The sequence below is a fragment of the Plecotus auritus genome (genome assembly GCF_963455305.1).
Source record: "Plecotus auritus genome assembly, chromosome: 6".
NCBI classification, from domain to species: Eukaryota; Metazoa; Chordata; class Mammalia; order Chiroptera; family Vespertilionidae; genus Plecotus; species Plecotus auritus.
Window position 1 is genome coordinate 87,431,586 of NC_137773.1, and position 26,284 is coordinate 87,457,869.

At 42.8% G+C, this 26,284-nt stretch overlaps 1 protein-coding gene across 1 annotated transcript in view; it reads right to left on the reverse strand.

The window, feature by feature from the left end:
* CFAP92 (cilia and flagella associated protein 92 (putative)) overlaps positions 1–2,660 on the reverse strand; it is a gene marked incomplete at its 5' end in the record, with an annotated part of 39,749 nt that extends 37,089 nt beyond the window's left edge. Inside the window, one exon of the mRNA XM_080675428.1 lies at positions 2,408–2,660. Coding sequence (XP_080531554.1) covers positions 2,408–2,660 — 253 coding nt within the window. The remainder of the gene's footprint in view (positions 1–2,407) is intronic.
* Positions 2,661–26,284: the final 23,624 nt, after the last annotated feature.

The following is a 26,284-nucleotide window of genomic DNA, read 5'->3' on the forward strand; positions in this document are numbered from 1 at the left end:
TCCTGATTCAATCCAAGGATATACGGACCCTCCCATCAACAGGAAGAAAACATTGCTACCAGCGCCTGGTGGGAAATGGGACAGTATCTATAAAAAATGTGAATGCATACAGTAAGTCCTCAATATCATTGATAGGTTCTGGACCTTAAATAAAACCACATACAATGAGACCAATTTTACCACAGGCTAAGTGATAAAAGCAAGAGTTAAGGTTTTACAGCATCTCATCAATGTTGTAATGAAATGACATGGAACAAAACAACATTATTCAAGGACCCACTGTACCTTAAGCCCGCAATTCCACTTCTTGAAATTCAGGATACAGAAGTGCCCACACACCTGAACAGAAAGGTGCACGCAAGGAGGGCTACTGCAGGATTGTAACAGAAAACATTCGCAAACAAATGTTCACCAATAAAGGGTAGGATAACTTAGAAACATACTATTAGGTGTTTCAAACAAAATATCAGCAAAGTAAAAACAAGTACACTCATTTCCTCTAAGACATTGTTAATTTTTTAAAGCAAATTTTAGAAAAGTATTGTAGCATCTTATTTCTCTTAAAAATAATTTGTATAAATAAAAATTATAAACAAATTCATAAATACTCAGATACTGAAGGGAAAAATATCAAACCTAGAATTTTATATCCAGCCAATGACTGGATATAAGACTCTACAATACAAAATAAGGTGGATATAAGACTCTACAATACAAAATAAATGAACAAACAAGCCAGAAATAAACTCCTAGATACAGAGAACAAATTGATGGGCACCAGATGGGAGGGGGTTGAGTGAAAAAAGATAAAAGGAATTAAGTACAAATTGCCAGTTATAAAACTAGTCATGGGGATGGAAAGCATAGGAAATAGAGTCAATAACGCTGGAATAACGATGCATAGTGTCAGATAGGTGCTAGATTTATCATGGTGGTCACTGTGTAAGGTATATAAATGTCTAATCACTACGTTCTACACTTGAATCTAATGTGCTATTGCATGTCAGGAGTAATTGGAAAAATAAATTAATATAAAAGACTCTCAGACATGCAAGGCCTCATAAACTTTTGCCGCATAGAGATCTACTTTGCACATGTCTTTTGAAGAAGCACCCAAATAAGAAAAAAACAAGTCCAGGAGATGCTGCAGCAGATGTGAGGTTGAAGGTGATCAATAAGCACCAATTTTCTGTCAGTTGTATTTGCCACAAGTCTTTTCCGGGCTCTTTTTGCTCTGCTTGATGTCAATAGACCCAAGATAAAAAGCATCATTATGGATAGAGGAGGTCACCACATTAGAACAGAAAGTTCAATTCACCAAGAAGATCGATCAGTTCTAAACACGGTAGGCACCTAAGCAAGTAGCCTCCAAAATAGCTGAAGCCCACAGTTGACAGCTACAAAGAGAAGCGGAAATTAATCATCATGGTGTGTGGGGGTATAGTTTACGTAGACAAAAAGGGTATATAAAAGTGGAGTACTTTTTTCCTGCCCCTCATCTTGGACTTCAACCAGATGACTTGCTTTGGCCAATAAAACGTTAGCAGGTGGGAGGTGCCAGAAGACTGAGTGCGCGGTGACTGGGTTGGCCCTCTGCTCTTCCATAATATGAATGTGTCTGGATCAGACCACATGCCCCGAAGGAGGGTGACAGACACGTGAAGCACAGCTGAGCCACTGCAGGGAGCTCAGGCTGGAGCAGCTACCCTGTGATCCAGAAGAACAAGGGGTTTCTGGTTGAAGCCAATGGATCAGGGAGCTTGTTTGGGTTTGTTACACAGCATTGTGGCAGTAGTAGTTCATCAATATATCCTTACACTCGGAGATTCATACACCCGAGAACCTGCATTTTAAATAAGGAAACTAGGTGATGCCCAATTAGCTTATGGGACCCAAGGCCTTAACCTCGCTGTCATTTCTTCATCTGCAAAAAGCAGATACGACACCATCTACTTCTTAGGGTTGTTGAGTGGATTAAGTATGTGAAGACCCCACAGCCACTGTGGGCCTCATAAAATTGCACCTTCTTTCCTGATCTTTGCTCCTGGAATCCACCACCCTACTTGGGAGAGCGGGGAGGGGGCATATGTATCCTAACCTCCTGGCAGAAGGCCGGTAGTCCACCCCTTTTTTTATTTTATTATTTTTTTTATTTTTTTCCTTTATTGATTAAGGTATTATATATGTGTCCTTATCCTCCCATTGCCCACCCCCTCCGCCCCCACTCATGCCCTCACCCTCTGGTGTCTGTGTCCATTGGTTAGGCTTATATGCATGCAGACAAGTCCTTTGGTTGATCTCTCTCCCACCCTCCCCTACTTTCCCTCTGAGGTTTGACGGTCTGATCAATGCTTCTCTCTGTCCACCCCCTTTTGATAGAGTGTTGGAATTCTGCTCCAGCGCTTACCAACACTCGCTGGGAAGGCCAGTGAGATGATGAACTTGCAGGGGACCACCTGGGGCACCTCAGCGTTTAAAGTGCTGCTAGACGCGGTGCTGCTGTACAGACGGTCAGACTCTGACTCCAGGGCCCGGGTCCTGGCATTCATGTATTCCTCCACATCACCCTCGCTCATGGATTGGCAAAAGCTGCCCATGGAGGACATGGGCCCCATGCTCTCCATGTCCTCATCGTCCCAGTCCCAGGCATGCAGCGACATGCTTGCTGCGGAGAGCTGCCCACCTTGCCCCACCGGGCTGGAAGGAAAGAAAGGCACTTTTGTCGCCGCCCTCTGCTCCCAGGAGGTTAGCCATTCTCCTTCCTCCCTTCCCTTGTCCTGTTCAGAGTTGAATGGCTAAGGCCTCAGAAACTGTCGGGCATACAGTAGGCACTCAATAAAGTTAGACAATGAATGGCTGAACCACAGAGAATGGTCCTGGCAGTGATTTTGATCATAAGCAGCACCCGGTTCTCCAACTTGAGTCTCTGCCCTCCCCCAGCCCTAGCTGCATTAATTTGGCACTTCTGGAATGCCTACCAGGGAAATGCATTCACCAGGAACCACAAGGGGTGGGAGCAGAATCCCCTCCCGCGCTTCCACTCAGGGAGGCCTGGGGTGAGCGGCAAACCCGGCCCCAGGACAGCATGTGCAAGTGCCTGGCAGCTAAAGACTGAGAGAACCCCTAGGCAAGACACAAACGGGCTTTGAGTGCGGGGCTCAAGACACAAGGAAGCCGAACCGGCTAAAGTTAAGGAAAGGATGCAGCGTGGGGCAGGGGCTGGGGGCGGGTGGGAAACACAGTCCCCTCAAGACACCCAGAGTACCTTCGAGCGGATGCACGGACAGCAGCTCAGGCTCAGGCCCTGGCCCTGGCGTCAGTCAGCACGCACAGCCACTGCGCAGCTGCCTGAGCGAGGAGGCCCGCGAGACAGGCCGGTCCACTGTTTGACAGTTGCTAGGAGACGGAATGGATAAAGGGGGGCGGGGACAGCTCCCCTGGGGGGCGGGGCTTCCTGCCTCAGCCACTGATCTCAGACTCCTTGTACAGACAAGGTCTGGCAAATACTGGTAGGTGTAACCAAGTTCGGAAACCAGTTGGTTGAATCATTCATCCGCTCATTCATTCAATCCTTAAAAAACTCCTACGCTGAACGTGAACACCTATAATGCGCCTGACCCTTACTTCCAGGATGGGATAAAGGCAAAGGAACCAATGGGCTCTCAGGTCCCCCATCCCATCCCAAACCTCACACATAGACTTTGCATTCTGACGCGGATGTCTTTAAAAGTGCATGAAAATTCTGTTAGTGCTTGCGAGTCCAACCCAGAGATGAGGAAACTGAGGCTTAGAGAGATGCAGCGATTGGCCGGAGGTCACACAGGGAGTGTGTGGCAGCACTGGATTGAAATTCAGACCATCTGACTCTAAAGCCCGGGCTCAGCTGTAAAATGCCCTTCCCCATCCCCACTGCCACTTTGACCACCCCTCTCCCCCTGCTGCTGAGAGAGCCTGGCAGCTGCTCTCCATGTAGAAGGCCAGAGAACACCCAAGGGGTGGGCAGAGGGGCACATGGCAGAGGTGACTGGAAGGAAGGGTCAGGAGCAGACTTCATGAAGGAGAGGACAAAAGCCACATTTTAGAGTTTGTCAGGTACTAAAAGCAAGAGAAGGCTTTCCAGGCAGAGGGAACGGCATATGCAAAGGCCCAGAGGGATTAAAACACATGGCAAGTTCAGGCAAGGGATGATGAGGCTGGAGTGGTGGGTAGGGCCCCTGGTAAAAAGCTGTGGAGGGCAGGCAGGGCATAAGACTGTGGACAACAGGGAGTCACATTAGGTTTTCTGGTCAGAGAGAGTAGCACCACTCAACAGCAGTTTGTTGAAGAGAATGAGAGCCTCCTGGCCGGCGTGGCTCAGTGGTTGAGCGTCAACCTATGAACCAGGAGGTCACGGTTCGATTCCTGGTCAGGGCACCTGCCTGGGCTGCGGGCTCCATCCCCAGGAGGAGCGTGAAGGAGGCAACCAATCAATGATTCTCTCTCATCATTGATGTTTCTATCTCTCTCCCTCTTCCTTTCTGAAGTCAATCAAAATATATTAAAAAAAGAGAACGAGAACTGACAGTCCACACATACTTAACTCTTGGGAAAACTGTGGCTTTGAGCTGAGATATGCCTGACCCATGGTCAAAGAGTAAAACTGTGGCAGAGCTCTAGCTGGAACCCAGGTCCCCTGCCTTCCCATGCTCACCTTCCTAGATCAGCTCCTTCCAGAATACTGCCCACTGACTGGGGCCCTCCATATTCCTCAGGTTCAATCAATCTAAGAAAAACCCGGACCTTAAACTCTCACCACTGAATGCCATACTTGTAAGGAACCACCAGCAGCCCGGAGATCACCATCTATAGACCAGGAAGTGTAAAGAGATGCACAGAGGGTCTTAGGAAAAAAAGGCACTAGGATACAGCAGCTTCCCAAAGGCCCATTAACAAGGGCAGGTCAGTAATACCTGGGGCAGGCAGCAGGCCTCCTGCTAGGCAGGTCCCACCTGCTGGCCTGCGGCTGGTTTCCCTCCAAAGGGTCCTTGCTCACATTATCACCCAGGGCAGCAGCCAGTCTCTCCAGCATCTCCTGTTGGGACAGCACTGAGCTCGGATTGAGAGGCCATAGATCTGGGAAAAGGGCCAATGCCAGGTCCTGGAAATGCATCAGAATCATCCAGGAACATTTCAAAACTTTAATTCTGAGGCTTCCCTCCAATCCTGAGGAATTGATTATCCAGGGCTGGGCCTTAGGAACTGGTAACAGATTGTTTTCCAAAGACAGCCACCTCAATATATTTCCTCCCTCGGGTTCTTCTTACACTGCCATGTCAACGCGCCTTCTATCTGGTGGTGGGTGTAGTCTTCTCTCCTGGAACTCAGACTGACTTAGTAACCACCTCAGCCAGTAGAGTCTGGTGAAAGTGACACTACGTGACTTCCAAGGCCAGGTAAGGCAACTACCATGTACAGTTAAGTCCTCATTTGACATCACTAATAAGTTCTGTGACTTTAAGTGGAAGGAAATACAACAAAAACAATTTTATCATGGACGAATTGATCCAAATAGCAGTTAAGTTCCTACGGCATTGCATCGACGTTATAAGGAAATGGTGTAAAACAAAACGACATTATTTGAAGACCTGCTTTAATTTTGCCTTGTTCTCTTGGGGCCACTCATCCTAGAAAATCCAGCCACTAGGTCGTGAGGGAGCACAGACAGCCACATGGAAAAGACACACGTAGATGTTCTGGGCAACAATCCCAGCTGACTTCCAGCCTCAACTACCAGATGTGGTGAGAGTGCCAGACTTCACATGGCCCCAGCTCCCAAGTCTCTGAGCCACCCCAGCTGACACTGTGTGTGGCATAAACCAGCTGCCTCAACCAAGCCCTCCCCAAGTTGCAGAATTATGAGCAAAGTACACCATTGTTGATTTAAGCTGCTAAGTTTGGGGATGGTTTGTTGCATAAGAATAAATAACAGGAACAGAACTCATATGTTTTAAAGTTACCGCCAAGATTTTATTGCACAGCTAAGATTTGGAACCGCTGCCCAGAGAGAGGTGGTATCCAGGTCAACACCCAGAGCATCATGGGAGGGAATGAGGGCAGGGGTAAGAAATGGGCCCATAACCTCACCTTAGCAAAGATGGCCTTGTTAATGGCCGTCTGGATGGTTTCTCATTAGTATTGCCTGCTCGCTCACTGGCCTGTACTCATCTGGAGGGTCAGCAGGGCTGGAAGGTCCAAAATGGCATCACGCAAATGTCTTGCAGTTGGTGTCATTGGCTGGGGGCACCTCATTTACCCTGTATGCGGCCCCTGACCCTCCCCAGGCTGAACTGTCTGCCTCATGTGGCATTCTCAGGGCAGGGTTCCATGAGGGCAAAGGCGGAAGCTGCAAGGCCTCTTAATACTTAGACTTGTAAGTGGCACAGCATGCATCACCGTCCCCACCTTCAAGATGGGGTCTCCCTGGAAGTGGCCGGGTGGAGGCCCTGGAGGAGAGACACGAGGTAGGAATGGAGCCCAGCGGCCTGGGCACAGAGGCTGGCATGGCAGGCCCAGCAGGTGACTCATACCAGCGACTTGCGGGGCACACGCACGGGCTGCTGAGCGCCCTGGCGCACCACCGCGGGCTGGACCAGGGCGCGGAGAACTAGATGGCAGTGCTGGCCACGGGCCTAGAGAGACAGTCTTTCATCACCTGGACTGCCGGAGGCCCCCCGCAGAGGTTCGCGCTTTGCTAGGGATGCTTCCCTCCAAGACCTCCAGGGATGCGGCCGCTGGGGTGGCCACCGAGGGGGGCACGGATGTCAAGGAGGAAGAGGCCTGGCATTGCGCACCGGAGACTCCTGAGCTCGCCTCTGCCAGTTCCACAAGCGCCTCTGTGGCTACCTTGGCACCGCATGGGTCCTGGCTGCCCCGTGGCCCTCTCAGCGAGCACAATGAGAGAAAGATCTGCCTGTGTCACCGCCACCACCACCTGCCCCTCGCTTCAGGCCCAGAAGGCAGCTCCAAAGCGGCGGGGGCAGCGAGCCCTTAGCGCAGTTGGAGGACAGCAGCCTGGAGAGCTGGTGAAGGGTCTGCGCGCCTTTGCAGAGCAGTAGCATGTGCTGCCTAGCGGTGCAGGGGAACCCAGGCCCAGGACACACAGGGCACCTCAGACAAGTTGCCTGACTTCTCTGAACATCAGTCTTCTAGTCTCTGAGATGGGATAGTGACACTTGTCTGGCAGAGGTTTGGTGAGGATTTGCCATCAAGGATATAAATGCCTACTGGCTTTTATCATTATGTTGTAAAGTCCTGTCGCTTTTCCGAGGGCAGCCATTCTTAAAGTCAACAACAAGCATTTAATAAACACCTACTATGTGCTTGGCAAATTTGGGAGCATGAGGAAAATAGCAATAAACACGACAGTCGCCTCCCTCTCCTGGAGGCTCTGTTCGACTGGGTGATGACAATGCGAGGAAAAAGATGAAGGAGGGAATGGGCAGAGGGAAGTGCAGGGAGATGTTGCAAAGGCCCCACTGAGCAGAGACCTGAGGAAGTGAGGGACTAAGCAATGCAGATGTGGGAGGAAGAGAGAACAGCTGTACAGGGCCCGGAGGCACAGTGGAGGGGCGGTGAGGAGCAGGCCACTCTGGCTGGAGCAGAGCAAGCGGAGGTGTGTGGAAGGGAGGTGTGAGAGGACACAGGGCGCATCAGGTGAGGCCTTTGGCTTTTCCTCTGGTTGAGAGGGAAGCCATGGGGGCGTGCTGAGCAGAAGGATGCCGTAGGTTGCAGGAGGAGGCAGACTCCGTGACAGCACTCACGCTCTGAGGCTGATGCTGACTGTGGGGAGCAGCGTTCACCAGCTGGTACTCTCTTTTGTTTCAGGTGTGATGACCAGGAAGCTCACGGCTTACTGCAGGCAGCCGCTCTGGCAGTGCCGACCACACCCATGGCGAAGGCGCTGGAACTTGCCTCTCCCCTCTGGCGGGAGCAGTTGGGAATCCAGGCCTGGAGCTAGAAGCCTCGGGTGCGCGCGGGCGCCACATGGGGAGGAAGTCAGCTGAGCTCCAAAGGCTGAGGGCTGGGCAAATTCTGGAGTCTCCCAGAATTCTTCATTGTAAAATTAATCCGTTTTGCCCCGTTTGTAATTGATATATGTTTTGTTGGAAGAGACTTTAAAAGTATGAAAATAGCTTCTATCTCATTAAATTTTTCATTCATTCATTCACTCATTCATCTATGCCATCATGGACTGTGATTCTCGTTTTTTTCATTTTGTTATAATTTGCTGTTGTAATTATTTATGCTGATGTTTAAATTGTCTTTGATTTGGCTACTGGTAGCCTATGCAAGCTGGCTCTGCGTCCTTTGAACATGTCTCTTTGATTCTTTGCACACCTGTGTTTTAAGTACAACAGCTATACTAGGGTTACCTTATACTTTACTTCCATCAACCCTGGAATCAGGCACCTCAGTAAAAAAGCCTGATTTTCTCTAGTGGGAAATGGTTACATAGAGGCCAAGACCTGGGGGCTAGAGGTATTCATTGCTATTGGGATGTTGATGGCCAGTGGACAGCAAACACACATATACGTAGGCAGGCGTTAACATCTAGAATTCTCCTGTGCTTACCTATGCATATTGAAAACCATGAGTCCATACTAACACCAACCCACACTAATTCCAACCCAGTGCCTTTTCATATTGTCCTCCAATAGGAGAAATCAGGCATCCACCATCTTTAAACTATTTGCTTACTTGATCAATTTTCTATATGTAACTGTAATGCATTGCATGGTGGACCCCCAAAAGAAATGCCCACATGCTCACCCCTGGAACCTGTGAATGTGACCTCATTTAGAAAAGGGGGCTTTTCAGATGTAATGAAGTTCAATTGCTCAAGATAAGATCTTGGATTACCTGGGTGGACCCTAAATTGAGTGGCAGGTGTATTTATAAAAGACACACACAGGAAAGTGACAGAAGAAGAGGAGAAGCCACTGGAAGATAGACATGGGCGCTCTACAGCCAGAAGCAAAGGAATGCCTATAGCCCCTGAACTGGAAGGAAGAGGCAAGAAAGGATTCTACCCTGGAGCCTTCAGATGTAGCCCTGCCCTGCAGACACCTTGATTTCAGACCTCAGCCTTTCAGATATGAGAGAATAGATTTCTGTTGTTTGAAGGGACCATATTTGTGGTAATTGGTTACAGTGGCCTTAGGAACCTCACACCTCCGCTGCTACCCCATCTCCTGTGCCAGTGCCCCTCTTTCTCTGCCCCAGGCCTGAACCCCCATTGTGGGCCTCTCCCACCTTCCCGATGTATGCTCTCCTCACCCCACCCCACACACCAGCCACCCTCTGTGTGAATGCCCTTCTCATACAGTTGCCAGATAAAATGCAGGATGTCCCATTAAATTTGAATTTCAATAAATACTCCATGCAAGATTTGAGATATATTTTTATTAAAAATTATTAATTATTTACCTGAAATTCAAATGTAACTGGGTGTCTTGTATTTTGTTTTGTTTGCTGGCTTTCTTGGTGGGGAGGGCTAAATCTGGCAACTCTAGCTGCTCACCCTGATTAGGCTAGGACCTCCCCCACAACACATCAGGCCACATCTGCATCGAGGGCCTCTATTTTCCACTGGGGCTCTGACACTGACAATGGGTTACCTCTCTGAGGGTACCCTTTTCTCTCTTCTCAGGCTCTGGTACCCCACACTGGGCCATCATGGCTGCCCACTCCACTCCCTGCTACCATAGACACATGCCTTGCTTTGCCCCACCTAACGGATTTAGGACTGAATTGTTTAGGAAGAGAAAGGAAGGAAAGAAAATGGAAAACAAAGAGAAACAGAAACAAGTCAGATCATATTTTTAAGTGTGGTTTATATTCTCCCTGTAATAGAATGTTTTTTTTTTAGGTGAAGGAATGGCCTGTACTTGTCAGGGTTGTCTAATAGAAACACAAAACCAATAGGACATAAATAGATATGGATATATAAATACAGGTATGAGATTTATTATAGAAACTGGCTCATGTGAAGTGGAGGCTGAGAAGTCTTATCATCAACCCTCCACATGGTAGAGAAACAGTAAAGTGGGCAACATAATTAAGCCTGCGTCCAGAGGCCTTCGAATTGGGGTTGGATGGGGCTGGTGTAAGTCCTGGGTTTCCAAGGCCCAAGAACCAGGAGCTCTGAAGTCTGAAAGCAAGAGAAATGAACGTCCCAGCTCAAGAAGAGAGAGCCAAGTACTTGCCCTCCCTCTTCCTTTTCATTCTATTCTGATTCTCAATGGACTGGAGGATACCCACCCACATTCTGGAGGTGGGCCTTCTTTCCTTAGTTAACTAAATTAAGGCTAATGTTTTTTTCTGAGACACCCTCACAGACACATCTAGGAATAATGTTTTACCAGCTACCTGGTTATCACGTGGCACAGACAAGTTGACATATAAAATTAACCATCACATGGTCCATTTGAGGAATGCATAGCCATTTGTCCATCATTAAAAGGAAAATAGTTTTTTTGAGGATCGCCTCAGTATAGTGAGATTTTAAAAGGTCCAAATATGGGGAGAAATACCATTTGAAAGGGTGTTCAATGTCTTATCTCTTGATCTCATCATCATTTTGAACTCCTGTTTTTGTTAATGCTTCTCATCTCTCTACACCAAGCATGTCAAATTCTAAGGCTAACATGGGCCAAATAAACAAGTTTAAGTTTATGTGGGCTGCAAAAAAAACAAAAGCTTCCACTTTCATAGAAACGTAGGTTTATTTCGATAGAGACATGCTGAATACAAAGGGCTGAAATAAATGAGTAATGGTTAACATAATGTAAGAGAACATTTTAATAACAATATTTTTCTTGAACATTAGCTTACCAGACACTGAATAACTGCACAAATTAATAAGCGTAACGCAAATAAACCTATTTTCCTTGTTCTCCGAAAGCGAAATATTTCCTGTTGCACACACCACACAAGCCAGTCCAAGACTAATGATGAGGCAATCGGCTGCTAAAATATTCGCTGCTAGTATTAGTGGAGAGAAATGGTGCGCCTGAGCGTAAGGTGCGTAAGGGAAATGAATGCAACATGATTATAGTAATCAGTCATTAGTGAGTGTTGTAGTTCATTAATAATAATTATGTATAACAGGATATTGTAACAATTAAGTGATGAAATTTTTATTAAAACATTTCTTATATACCATTATATTGGCTGGGCCACAAAAATATTTGTTGTGGGCCACATGCGGCCCGTGAGCCAAGAGTTTTACACGCTTACTGTAGCCAATAGTCAACACAAGTCAAAATAATAAATGTGTAGTTGGCTCATGTGAAACCCATGTTGACTCATTTTATGAATAACAGGGAGAAGATTAATGGTAATAATGTAACTGAAACTCACCTTCAGCTGCTTGCCACCGTGAAAGCCAAACTCGTGAGACAGATATTTATGAAAAAGGAAAGTGGTTTATTCAAGTGCCAGACACTTGAGAAGATGGAGGACTCTTGTTGCAAAGCCCATCTTGACATCTCAGTGCAGGCATGGATTTTATAAGGAGGGAGAAGGCAAACAGGACAAAGATATCAAGGTGAGGGGGTTGAAAGTTCTCTATGTGCAGGCCAGCACAGTCCATTCCGATAAGGATCTTGAAACTGGTCGAGTGATGGTCTGGTATGTGTCATCCTGGTCTTGGTCATCTTGGTTCTACATCATCCTGTTCTATGGTTGAAGGTCAACAAATCTCCTGGAACTGGGATGACTGAAGGTCAGAGTCTGTATCTTCTGAAGTTATCTCCTAGGATTCTCATACAAACATGCTGATTATCTGAAAACTACACATTAGTCAGAGTCAGCATTTACAGAAACAATGTCAAAACTTATAAATTTTCTTTCATTTCCATGGAAGTTAGAGTGTTATATCCAAAATATTTCAGAAAACTAAAAAAATGTAGTATCTAGTCTAGGGTATAAGTGAAAACATTTTACTGACAATTAACTGAATTAGTCTAATATTTATAATTGTGTGTTATAGATTTTATTGAAACTTACTTTTTAAAAAAATTATTCTTATTTTCATTAAACAGTCAAATTAAAACCAATTCATTTAGTGTACTAAGTCCTGTTTCAATTTAGCCTTATTATATGCATAAACACAATAGGAAGAACAATTCATTACATAGGCTTTTAAAAATCTGTTTTGCTAGAATTTTACTAGAAATTTTCAGATTGAATTTTAAATAACCTCTCAGGGCAAAAAGCCAAGCCACACAGTTGCCATCAGGCTTTGCCTGTGGATTACCTACAGGTTTGGGTAAACTCCTCATGTTTCAAGTTCACCAAAATCTCTTTAGTTCTTTCCTTGTCATTTCCCAGGAAAGGTACCAGGACATTTTCCCAAGTTACTTTTCTTGGCTTTAAAGTCAATCTTTATTCTTTAAAGTTTTTTGCTGACAGTTAGAGTCTAGGCATGACTTTTGCAAACATAACATTCCAGTCAAAGTCTTGGTTAATAAAACTACAATTGTTCTGTTATGAAGAAATCGGATTCATATTGGATTCATGCAAACAAACATATTGCCATGAAAATAAGAATAGTCACTTAGTAAGAATTTTTAAATTCTGGAGGGATCAAGTTTGGAGAAAAATATAAATGTTTTAATATTGCCTATTAAGGTCAATTCATCAAATTGCTCTAAGAAAACAAAGAAAAAATTTAAAAATGACCACTATTTTGAACAAAGTAATAAACAATTGTTATTTTCAGTTTATTCAGTCCCATAATCAGTTCTTGTTTATCTTGATTATTTGACAGTATTTCTATGACTCCAGTTACTTCTTAGAGTTCTATAAATCTTTATTTATTTTAAAGGTATGATCTCAAAATTTATTCTTAGAAATTCATATTTAGAATAAGTCAAAAGATGTAACATTTTTACAAATGTAGTGTTACATCTTTTGACATGTTAAATAATGACTGTGTTTAAATGACAAAAAAAATTAAAATGCCATGGTTATAGATTTGATTATAATGCAATTGACAAAGGAATTTGCTTTTTTTTTTTTTGTAACAACATTTTAAGATAACATTTAGATTTAGAAATGAAAGCATATCAGACTAAGAAAGCAATTAATTAGTTCCCCAGTGTCAGTTGTACCTGGGATTCCAATAGGAAATTACAATTGGTTTTGAAAAATTAATGGGAGCTTTCTGGCCTTTTCATTTGTCATTAAAATTACCATTCAGTTTTACTATCTAAGCACCTTTTTTTGTTTCTTATTTTCCCCCATTTCCATTTCCTTTCATGAGTATTCCTCCTTCATTGTCCTCTCTTCCTGTAATATTAATTTTAAATTTTTTTAATTTTTAATTTCCTTTATTTGTTCTCTTTTTGCTTCTTACCTCTACACAATCCTTCCTCGATTTGCAAAGACCCTATGCAACTTGGACCAATCTTCTGTGACATCCATGAACCTTTGTTTCTCTCTTAGTCACGTTCCATTTTTTTTTTCTTAACCCATTCAGAAATAACTAACTAAAGAACAATTTATTTTCTTCCAATTAAAAAAAATATTGCTGTAAGTTATACTTTTTATTGTCAAAAGCATATACTTTTTTTTTTTACAACTTAATTAGAATTCTAAATTCTTAGACATTTTTATTTTTAGTGACAACTAAAAACAATGTATTTCATAATTTTCAGAAACAGGTTTTTTTTTCATTGACAAACACACTCACATATTTAAAGAGGCATAACAGAGATAACATGACCTTGACAACTTCTAGGAAGCTGGGAAACGGCAGGGAGGATATCCTGCCCTGTAGCTTGCATTTAAAAGTACCATTTTTTCCCTTCACATTCAGGGGGTGGGGCAGTCACTCCAGCTGCATGCACAGCCTGCATGGGGTTTGGGGGCGGCATTAATTTCCCCATTGTTCCCTGGACTGACGCAGCTCCCAGACCTCAAAGAGGTAAATTTAGAGTGTTTAAAAGACTTCTTTCTTTGTGAGTTTTACTGTCTGGGAGGGAAGTAAGTACTTCCCCCCCACTTTGAATCACTAATCTAGATCTTTCTGAGCAGAATTCTTATGATGTAACAACATGAAAGCTTGCATGCAACAGACCATATCACATTTACCAGGCCTTTGGCAAAGCAACTTCAACTGCAACATAATATAATAGTTTGAAGAACTATTTAGGGGACATCACTCTTCAAACCCCGAAATATAGACGGGCCAACCTGTGTTACAATTAAAAATTCATATTTTTCTTGGCCATTGGCTCATAACCACTGGTGGACCACTCGTGGCCAGACTGCCACCAGGAGGCTGCCACTAAGTACTGACGCAGAGCCCCCATGATTAACAGTCAAGGTTTACACACAAAATTACAACTAGACAAACAGGAAGGAGCAAGCAACTCTATAGCAGTATGGTTCCTATGCAAGTTTCTTGAAGTAATACTATTTCAAATCAAGAACACAACTAGTAAGACACCCCACAAGAGGTAGGCAAGAAGAAAAGCAAACAATACACCAAAATTCAAATGCCAAAACCAAAAGGGTGCTCCGACCAAATCCCACACCTGGGAACTGGGGTTTTTCTTAGTCCCTGAGCCGTGCCTGCCACCATGCAGTGCCTATTGATTCCCAGGACATCCAAAAGGATTCAAAGAATCCCAGATGGCGGGGCAGTGGCTCCTGGTTGTGCACACCAGACGTTACCCAGCTTTGGAGTCCATTGACTCCCCAGACACCCGTTTCCTTTTACCAGCAAAGCGTTTCAGGTGGCTGATGCCTTGAGAGGGAGAGCAAGACGTCCATGAGTTTCATGAAGAGCTCTTGGCAGCTGCTAGGAAGTTCCTGCCATCCCTGCCATGGAGTCAGCCTGCCACAACCCTCTGGGAACCCAGGCTGGGCCCACTGGGACTTACCAAGGTCCACGTATCCTGGCTGGCTCACCATATCATGTATTTTCCAGTTTTAACCATAACCCAAGTTCAGGAGCCTGGGGCCACGAAAGCCAAACTCATGGGACAGATGTTGATAAAAAAGGAACGTGGTTTATTCAAGTGCCTGACAAACAGGAAGATGGGGAGGCTCTTGTCACACAGTCCATCCCAACATCTCAGTGCAGGCTGGGCTTTTCATGAGGAAGGAGAGGGAAAGCAAACAAAGATATCAAGGGGAGGGGACTGAAAAGTTCTCTGAATGCAGCCCTGCACAGTCCATTCCAATACATCTTGAAACTGGTCAATGATGGCCTTGTGTGCGTCATCCTGGTTTCGGTCCTCCTGGTCTTGGTCCTCCTGGTCTTGGTCCTCCTGGTCTCGGTCCTCCTGGTCTCGGTCCTCCTGGTCTCGGTCCTTCTGGTCTTGGTCCTCCTGGTCTCAGGCCTCCTGTTCTTGGTCCTCCTGGTCTTGGTCCTCCTGGTCTTTGTCATCCTGGTTCTATTTTATCCTGGTTCTGCAGTTGAAGGCCCGCAAAACTCCTGGAACTGGGATGATTGAAGGTCGGAGTCTGTATCTTTTGAAGTTAGTTCCTAGGATTTTTTTTAAATCCTCACTCGCGGATATATTTTCCATTGATTTTTATAGAGAGTGTAAAAGAAGAAGGAGGGGGAGAGAGAGAGAAAAAAATCAAGATTAGAGGGACGCATTTATTGCCTCCTGCACGCACCCCAACCGGGGCGGGGTTGAAATCTGCAACCCTGTTACGTGCCCTTGACTGGAAACGAACCCGTGACCCTTTGGTTCAAGGGTGGCCATTCTAATCACTGACCAACAGCAACCAGGTCCTAGGAATCTTACACAAGCATGCTGTTACTCTACAAGCTACACATTAGTCAGAGTCAGCATTTATACAAACAATGTCAAAAGGATGGCGATACATGTGGGAATTTCAATAGTGGTGGATGTGAGACATGAAGGAAATGGAAAAAGAGGGTTAGACCCACCTATTGGGCAAAGAGAAGGAAATTTTAGAAATAATTACTGAATTGAGATCCTTGATGAAAAGGGAAAACTTGCATGAAGAAAGGTCTCAGATCAGTACCAGCCTGGATGCTCCAGGCGTGCCCAGCGGACACCCGAGGGCCTGTAGTACGGGGCAGCTTCTGCTGTAAAATGAGCAATAACTCCCTACCCTTTCCTTAGAAAACTCTCTTAAAGCCAATGCTGTGACAAATGACAAAAAGAGCTTACAAAAGTCTTGGTGATGTCCTACGCAGTTTGAAACAAATTTTGATTTTGAAAGATAATTCCTACCATTACTCTGTTTAGCTGTCATATAATTGAAGAAAATGCATCTCAGTGATGTAGATAAAAATCTGAACCTACCAATGTATTGCCCCCGGGTTGTGCCTACTGGTATCCAACCCTCCACACTTCATATTTCTCCTACCGATATGGAGAACATGGCACCAATGCCAGAGACCTCAGGAGCAGGAGTGGCCACTGGCCTGGAGAAGAGGCAGGGTGAGGAATGCCCCATAAGGCAGGTGTCCGTTGTGCTTACTGGGCTGTTTGTATAGGCTTAGGAATGGACTTGTCATGAGGAAGAGATCCAATTCATCTTCCTCTTATGGTAACTAGGCAACCATTTCAGGTGCTTTAGAAATTATGTATTTGAAGAAACTGTACTTTGGAATTAATGAAAATGAAAATTTTGGAAAAGATACAGAAAGTAAATGTCATTTTCTGCTTGTTATAAAGCGCGGTGATTACTTTTGAAGACTAATTTGGTAATAACTTGCTGTGGAGGGTGCCTTCGGATGATACCTAAGAGGGTGATGATTACAGTCCAGAGTAACGTCCTAGCTTTTTTTTTTTTTTTTTTTTTTTGGCAAACCTCAACGCACCTGAAAGATCAGATATTTAAAACATTTCTACCCTACAGAATTTCATAAAGTGAGAATCATTGATCAAATAGGAAGAGATTTGAATTTACTTTAAAAGGTAAAAAACTGAAAAACATTGATGCTCTAAGAGTTGTTAATGGCTAATGTCTGTGTACCTCCTCAAAATAGATGGCAACACACCAATGGTGCTAATAATATGGTCTGGGAGAGTCTTGTTTAGGAAACTTTTTGAACTCAAAACGCAGCTGAGGCCACGCTTCCCACTCCAAAAGTTTCAAGAGTTGTGCAGAACTGTTCCCACTCCAAACAGTAGGATTCTGGATAGAATGCAGTAAGCTTGTTTTCTGAAAAGAAGTATTTAGGGGTCATAACAGAAGATGGAACTCAAAACTAAAGTTATGCCATTATGAAATCATGTCCAAGAATTCCCGAGTGCACAGATGCCAGACAGAGGTCTGAATGACCATGGGCTGGACTTTAGTATCCATATCAGGATAGAGGCCTAATGAAGGCCCACACCAGGTAAGTGGCCGGAACTAAGACCGCTGGTTAAGAGCAGCATCCTGGAGAGCTGGCCCCTCTGTGACAGGAGCACTAGACAGACCACATCTATGGTCTCAAACCAGTTTGTGCCTTAGGAGCTTTGTGCATGAGAAGGGGACTCCTCTGAGAAATTAAAACCCCACGCAAAGGTATAAGATTGAACTAGTACTGGTCATACACATGGTTTGAAATTCTGAAGCCCAGATATTAGTATAAAAATGGGTCCTGAATGGGATGGAATTCCCAAGAGCTGTGACAGAACAAATACACAATCTCCCTAGGGTACACTTTTATGAGTCAAGACACAGGGAACATCTAAAAAGCCAATGCACCTTGCTAAAGATGTGCTCACAATTATATCTATAGACTGCATGAGGAAATGATCCTCTGTGAGGTACAGTTAGGACACAATAAATTGGAGATTAGCTCCCAAAGAACTCGAGATGATAGAGAATAAACTAATCAAGAGACAATAAATAAGAAAACACAAGAAGGTAAAGATGAAATGAACCAGTTGCTTAGTAAAGGAAAGAGGAGTTAGAATGTGATATAGACATATTCTTACCACTCACTAATTTATAATGGATTCAAATAGAAACCAAAAAATTACAGTTAACTTTCAAGTTTTTTTATTGTTATACTTGGGAATAAATCACCTGTCAGGATTATGGGAACTGAATCATCTGACTCTCATAAGAGTATATTTAAAACTACCTGATGGATTTAGTTGAGAGCATAAATGCATACACTTTGGGTTGATTTTTGAGCAGCTATATGAATACATTTTTCCACAAAAAATGTTTTTGTAGTTTTTACCTTTCTTCTCATTCTCAAAATAATACCTCTTTATTATTTGTGACAAATTCTGAAATGTGAAAAAGAAGAAAAAATATGTATAGTCTCACTACCCTGAACAATGATTAACATTTTAGCATATACCCTTCCAGTTCTTGCTGTAGAATGTGTTCTTCAGGAGGTGAATTTTTATAGTGAAATACAATGTAGAGTACTCTTTATTTTATAAATTTGGGCATAATTATTTCCCCATACTATAAAATTTATAGATAAAATTTAAGTGAATACATAATATTTCTCAGGGATATACCATTTATTTCATATTGCATGTTTAGATTACTTCAATTTTTATTATTAAAGCTATGTAGGAAATATTTTGCATAAATTTTTATAGGGTTGATTACGTCCTTAGGCTTTATCTAGGGATTTAATTTTTATTTTTTATTAAATTTAGTGGGGTGATATTGATATATAGGATCATGTAGATTTCAGGTGTACATCTCTATGATACATGATCTATATATTGCATTGTGTGCCACCACCCAAAGTCAAATCATCTTTTGCTACCATATATTTGGCCCCTTTTACCCTTTACTACCCGCAACTCGGTTCCCTCTGTAACCACTATACCGTTGTCGGTATCTGCTTACTTGTATACTAACAATGAAACTTCAGAAAAGGAAATGAAAAACTAAAACAAAAAACAACAATTTCTTTTGAAATTGCAACCAAAAACAATAAAATACCTAAGAATAAACTTAACAAAAGATGTGAAAGACTCATATACCAAAAGCATTATTAAAAGAGATTGAAAAAAAAAACCCCACAATAAATGGAAAGATAATTCATATTCATGAATTGGAAGAATCAATATAGTTAAAATGGCCATATTACCCATAGCAATATACAGATTTAATGCAATCCCCATTAAAATCCCAATGTCATTTTAAAAAATATATATATTTTATTGATTTTTTACAGAGGGGAAGAGAGGGATAGAGAGTTAGAAACATCAATGAGAGAGAAACATCGATCAGCTGCCTCCTGCACATCCCCTCCTGGGGATGTGCCCACAGCCAAGGTACATGCCCCTGACCAGAATCGAACCTGGGACCCCTCAGTCCGCAGGCCGACGCTCTATCCACTGAGCCAAACCGGTTAGGGCTAAAATCCCAATGTCATTTTTTAAAGAAATAGAACAAAATGTCATCAGATTTGTATGGAACCACCCATGACCCTGAATAGCCAAAGCAATACTGAGAAAAAAGAATGAAGCCAGAGGATTCATGCTATGTGACTTCAAGTTATACTACATGATAATCAAAACAGCATGATATTGGCAGAAAAACTGTCACAGAGATCAATGGGACAGAATTCAGAGCCCAGAAATAAAACCACATGTGTATGGGCAATAGTTGACAAAGAAGCCAGCAATGGAGGAAAGAAATGTCTTCAATAAATGGTGTTGGAAAACTTAGAGAGCCCCATGCAAAAGAATGGAAGTAGATGCAGTTTGTTCTTATGTACAAAAATTTATTCAAAGTGGATCAAAGACCTGGAACAATAAATTATATAGAAGAAAACACAGGCAATACATTTATGGAGCTTGGTTGTAGAGAACACTTAGTGAATTTGACCCCAAAGGAAAGGGAAGAAAAGGCAAAAATCAGCGAACGGGGCCGTATCAAACTAAAAAGCTTCTGCACAGCAAAAGAAACCAGCAACCAAGCGAAGAGGCAACCGACCAAATGGGAGATGATATTTGCAAACACAGCTCCCACAAGGGGTTAGTACCAAAATATATAAAGAAACCACAAAACTCAACACCAAGCAAACAATCCAATTCAAAAATGGGTAGAGGACCTGAACAGACACCTCTCCCAAGAAGACATACAAATGGTCAACAGATACATGAAAAGAAGTTCAACCTCATTAGCTGCTAGGGAAATGCAAATCAAAACTATAATGAGAGCGCACCTCACACCTGTCAGGATGGCTAGTATCAACAGGACAAGTGGTAAGGCTGCAGAGGTTGTGTAGAAAAAGGACTCTCATTCACTGCTGGTGGACCTGTAGACTGGTACAGCCACTACTGAAACACTGTGGCGGTTCCTCAAAAAATTAAGAATAGAGTCACCACATGGCCCAGGAATCCCGCATCTGGGTATCTACCTGGAAACCTGGTAAAGAGATGGAAAAAGACATTCCATGCAAATGGAAATAAAAATAAAGCATTTTACCCCAAGGCAGAAGAATAACAATCTTTTCAAGTGCACATGCAACATTTTCTAGAATACCAGTACACTACATGTTAGGATACAAAACAAGTCTTAATAAATTTAAGAAGGTTAAAATTATATCAAGCATCTTCTCTGACCATAATTGTATAAAACAAGAAATCAACCCCAAGAAAAAAATGTAAAAAGCACACAAAGTCATGGAGGTTAAATAACATGTAAACAATGAATGGGTTAACAATGAGATCAAGGGAGAAATCCAAAGTTACCTTGAAACAAATGAAAATGAACACACAACAAGCCATAATCTACAGGACACAGAGAAAGCAGGCCTACCTCAGAAAACAAGAAACATCTCAAATAAACAATCTAAAGTTACCTTTAAAGGAACTACAAATAAAACAGCAACAAAACCCAAAGTGAGTAGATGGAAGGAAATATTAAAGATCAGGAAAGAAATAAATGAAAAAGTAATACAAAAGATCAATGAAACCAAGAGCTGGTCCTTTGAAAAAATAAACAAGATTGATAAACCTTTAATCAAATTCATCAAGAAAAAAGAGAGAGAACCCAAATAAACAAAATCAGAAATGAAAGAGGATGCCTGCCAGCATGGCTCAGTGGTTGTGTGTGGACCTATGAACCAGGAGGTCATGGTTTGATTCCTGATCAGGACAAATGCTCAGTTGCAGGCTCATTCCCCAGTGTGGCAACCAATCAATGATTCTCTCTCATCATCTCTCCCTCTCTCTTTCTCCCTTCTTTTCTGAAATCAATTTTTTAAAAAAGTAATGAAATAGGAGAAGTAACAACCAACACCAAAGAAATACAAAGGATTGAAAGAAAATATTATGAACAGCTATATGCCCACAAATTGGCCAATCTGGAAGAAATGGATAAATTCCTAGAAACATACAACCTTCCAAAACTGAATCAGGATGAATCAGAAAATCTGAATAGACAGATTACAACCAGTGACATTGAAGCAGTAATAAAAACACTCCCAAGATGTAAATGTCCTGGACTAGATGGCTCCATAGGTGAATTGTACCAAACATTGAAAGAAGAACTAACACTTACCCTTCTGAAACTATTCTGAAAAATTTAAGAGGAGGGAAAATGCCCAAGCTATTCTAGGAGGCCAGCATTATCCTAATTCCAAACCCAGATGAAGACACTATAAAGAAAGAACATACGTCTAATATAATCTTAACAAACCAGGTCCAGCAATACATTAAAAAGATAATACATCACTGACCAGTGTGGCTCACTGGTTGGAGGATTGTCCTATGCACCGAACGGTCACTAGTTCAATTCCCAGTCAGGGCACATACCCAGGTTGTGGGTTTGGTCCCTGGTTGGGGTTCCTAAAAGAGGCAAATGATCCTTGTTTCTGTCTCACATCAATGTTTCTCTCTCTCTCTCTCTCTCTCTCTCTCTCTCTCTCTCTCTCTCTCTCTCTCTCTCATCAACGAAAAATATACACTTGAGGAAGGGTTAAAGAAAAAAATATCATATGCCATGACCAACTGGGATTTATTCTGGGGATGCAAGGGCGGTACCATATCCACAAATGAATAAATGTGATACCCCACATAAACAAAATGAAGGATAATAACCACATGATAATATGAATAGATGCAGAAAAAGCATTTAACAAAATCTAGTACCCATTTATGATAAAAACTCTCAGCAAAGTGGGAATAGAGGGAACATACTTCATTATAAAAAGGCCATATGTGACAGACAACAGCTAACATCATACTCATGGGCAAAAACTACAAGCATTTCCCTTAAGAACAAGGACAAGACAGGAATGTGTGCTTTCAGCACTCTCATTCAACATAATACTGAGTTCTAGTCACAGCAAACAAGGGAGAAGAAGAAATAAAATGCATCCAAATTAGAAAAGAGGAAGTAAAACTGTCATTATTCACAGATGACATGATACTGTAGCTAGAAAACCTTGGAGACTCCACCACCAAGATACTAGATCTAATAAACAAATTCTGCAAAGTAGCAGGATACAACATTAATCTTCAGAATCAGTGACATTTTCACACACCAATAATAAACTCTCATAAAGAGAAACTTGGAAAGCAATCCCACTTACTATGCAACAAGAAAATAAGGCACCTGGGATTAAACTTCACCAAGCAGGTAAAAGACCTGCGCTCGGAAAACTATAGGGCACTGCAGAAAGAAACGGAGGAAGATGCAAGTAAGTGGAAGCATGTACCGTGTTCATGGGTTGGAAGAATTAACGTCATTAAAATGCCCACAGTATCCTAAGGAATCTATACATTCAGTGCCATTCCTATTAAAATATCAATGGCATATTTTCCAGATCTAGAACAAATATTCCAGAATTATATTTGGAACAAAAAGGACCCAAATAGCCTCAACAACCTCGAGGAAGAAGAACAAAGTTGGAGGGATCGTAATACCGGGTATCAAGCCATACTACAAAGCAACTGTAGTATTGTCACAAGAACAGGCATAGAGATCAATGGAACAGAACAGGGTGCCCACACCTTTATGTGCAGTTAGTATTTGACAAAGGAGGCAAAAGCGTACAATGGAGTAAAAAGTGTCTTCAATAATTAGTGTTGGGAATATTGCAAAGGTACAGGCAAAAAAACCCCAAACTACACCTCCAACTTACACAAGAATAAACTCAAAATGGATGAAAGACTTAAATGTAAATTACAAAACCGTAAAAATCCTGTTACATAGGCAGTAAAACATTTTTCCTATATGTCTCCTAGAGCCAGGGAAACATAGGGAAAAATAAACAAATAGACAAATAAAACAAATAAACATCAAACTAAAAAACATCTGCACAGCAAAATAAACCATCAATAAAATGAAAAGGGAACACATTGTATGGGGAGAACATATTTGCCAATAATATATCTGATACAGGGTTAATTTCTAAACTATATAAAGAACTCATGCAACTTAACATCAGGAAGACAAACAATTCAAATAAAAATGGGAAAAGACCCGAAGAGACACTTCTCCAAAAAGGACATACAGATGTCTAATAGATAAATGAAAAAATACTCAAAGTCACTAGTTATTAGAGAGATGCAAATTAAAACCACAATAATGTAGCACATTACACCTGCCAGAATGGCTATCATCAATAAATCAATAAACAAGTATTGGCGAAGATGTGGATAAGAGGGAACCCTTGTGAACTGTTGAAGGAAATGCAGACTGATGCAGTCACTGTGGAAAACATTATGGAGTTTTATTTAAAAAAACTAGAGGCCTGGTGCACGAATTTGTGCACAGGTGGTGTCCCTAGGCCTGGCCAGTGATCAGGGCCAATCAGTGATCTGGGCTGATTGGGGACTGCTGGCCAGGGGGAGGGACAGGGTGTGGGAGGTTGGCTGCCGGCCCTGAGGAGGGAGCCGGCCCTCAGCCCCCCTGGGAAAGAGCTGTGTCCACCGCCATCCACCCCTGGTTTCCCATCCCAGCCTGGGACTGAAGGCCCTGGTGGGGTCGGGAGAGGAGGTGACCAGTCGCCAGCCGGGAGCAGAAGGAACAGACGCTGAATGCCGCCACCAGCTGCAGGAGGGTGGCTGTGGGAGCTCACTGAGCACCAGGGGCAGCTCCTGCATTGAGCATCTGCCCCCTGGTGGTCAGTGCACATCATAGCAACTGGTCGTTCTGGTCGTTTGGTCCTAATGGTCGCTTAGGTGGATATATATATATATATATATATATATATATATATATAGAGAGAGAGAGAGAGAGAGAGAGAGAGATTAAAAATGGAACTACCTTTTGACCCTGTGATCCAACTTGTGGGAATATATCCTAAGAATCCTGAAACACCACTTCGAAAGAATACGTGCACCCTCTGTTCATAGCAGCGATGTTTACTATAGCCAAGATGTGGTAACAGCCCAGGTGCCCATCAGTAGATGAGTGGATAAAAAATGTTTTGGGACATTTATACAATGGGATGCTACATGGCCATAAAAAGAAGGATTTCTTACCTTTTGTGACAGCATGGGTGGACCTGGAGATTAGGATGCTAGGTGAAATAAGCCAGTTAGAGAAAGACGAATACCATATGATCTCACTTATATGTGGAATCTAATGAACAAAATGAACTGATGAACACAATAGAAACAAAGGCATGGGTACAGGGAACAGACTGACAGCTGGCAGAGGGTTTGAGGGAGGCAGGACTGGATGAAAGAAGGGGAAGGTATTAACCAAAGATCATATATGCATAACCCATGACACAGACAACAGTGTGGAGATGGCCAGAAGGAATGGAGGCTGGGGCTGGGTGGAGGTGGGCAAAGAGGGGGGAATGAGGACAGCTATAAGTGTCAACAATAAAATTAAAGTAAAACAAGATTACCATTTAATCCTTTTAAGTGTACTATTCAGTGGCACTAAGTATATTTACAAGGCCGTACCATCACCACCACTATCCATTTCCAGAACTTTTCATCATGTTATTATTTTTCTTATTTTAGTGCCATTTTTAAAATGAGAAAATGATTTTATATTTACCCATCTAGTTATTGTTTCTAGAGACCTTCATTCTCTCAAGTAGTACCAGATTTCTTTGGGTCCCATCATTCTTCTGTGGGAGGGACTTCTCACAATTTTGTAGTGCAGCTTTGCAGGGGAGGAATATTCTCAGGTTTTATATAACAGAAAAAGTCTGTATCATTAAAAGATTTCTATGTTGACAATATTTTTCTTTCAGCCCTTTATAGGTATTGCTCCACTGTCTTCATTTTGGTTAATATTTTGGGAAATATTTTGTATCACCATTTCCTCCTCCTCCACCCTGCTTTGGGGATTCCAATTATATATATACCAGAGGCCCGGTGCATAAGATTTGTGCACTGGGGGAGTCTCTCAGCCCGGCCTGCACCCTCTTGCAGTCCAGGAGCCCTCGGGGGATGTGGGCCTAAGCCAGCAGTCAGACATCCTTAGTGCTGCTGCTGAAGTGGGAGAGGCTCCCGCCACTGCCGCTGCGCTCACCAGCTGTGAGCCTGGCTTTTGGCTGAGTGGCGCTCCCCCTGTGGGAGTGCACTGACCATCAGGGGGCAGCTCCTGCATTTAGCGTCTGCCTCCTGGTGGTCAGTGTGTGTCATAGCAACTGGTGGTTCTGCTGTTTGGTTGATTTGCATACTAGCCTTTTATTATATAGGATTGGGCTGCTCTAAGTTGGCCCATAGCTCACTGATACTGTTATTTTTTCTTTGTCTTCTCTCTTATTTTGTGTAGTTTTATGTGATGTATTTAAGTTCACTAATCTTTTCTTTCTATGGTATTTAGTCGACTGTTAATCCCATTCAGTGTTTTCATCTCAAGGGTTCTTTCATCTCTGGGAGATTGATTTATGTCTTTTTATTCCTTCCCTGTCCCACCTTAACATGCCCATACTTTCTTACATGGTTATAATAACTCTTTTAATGTCCCTGTCTGCTGTCATGTTCAGTTGATGGATTTTTCTTCTCATTATAGATAATATTCTCCCTGCTTCTTTATGTGTCCGGTAGGTTTTCTTCCTTCCTTTTTTCCTTTGTTTCCTTGTTTATTTGTTTGTTTGTTTGTTTCTTTTTTTTTTTTAGTGGGTAAGCATGATGTTTATGTTTAAAAATTTATCTTTATTGTTGAAAGTTTCACAGATGTCCCCTTTTGTCTTCCAATGCCCCCTCCCCCGCCCCCGCCACCGCCCCCGCCTCCTGCTCCCTGCCTGGGAGTTTTCTTATGGGCTGACAGACATTGTGAATTTCACATTGTTGGTGCTAGATATTTGTGTGTGTGTGCGTGTGCTTAATATGTTCTTGAGTTTTGTTCTAGGTCTGTTATT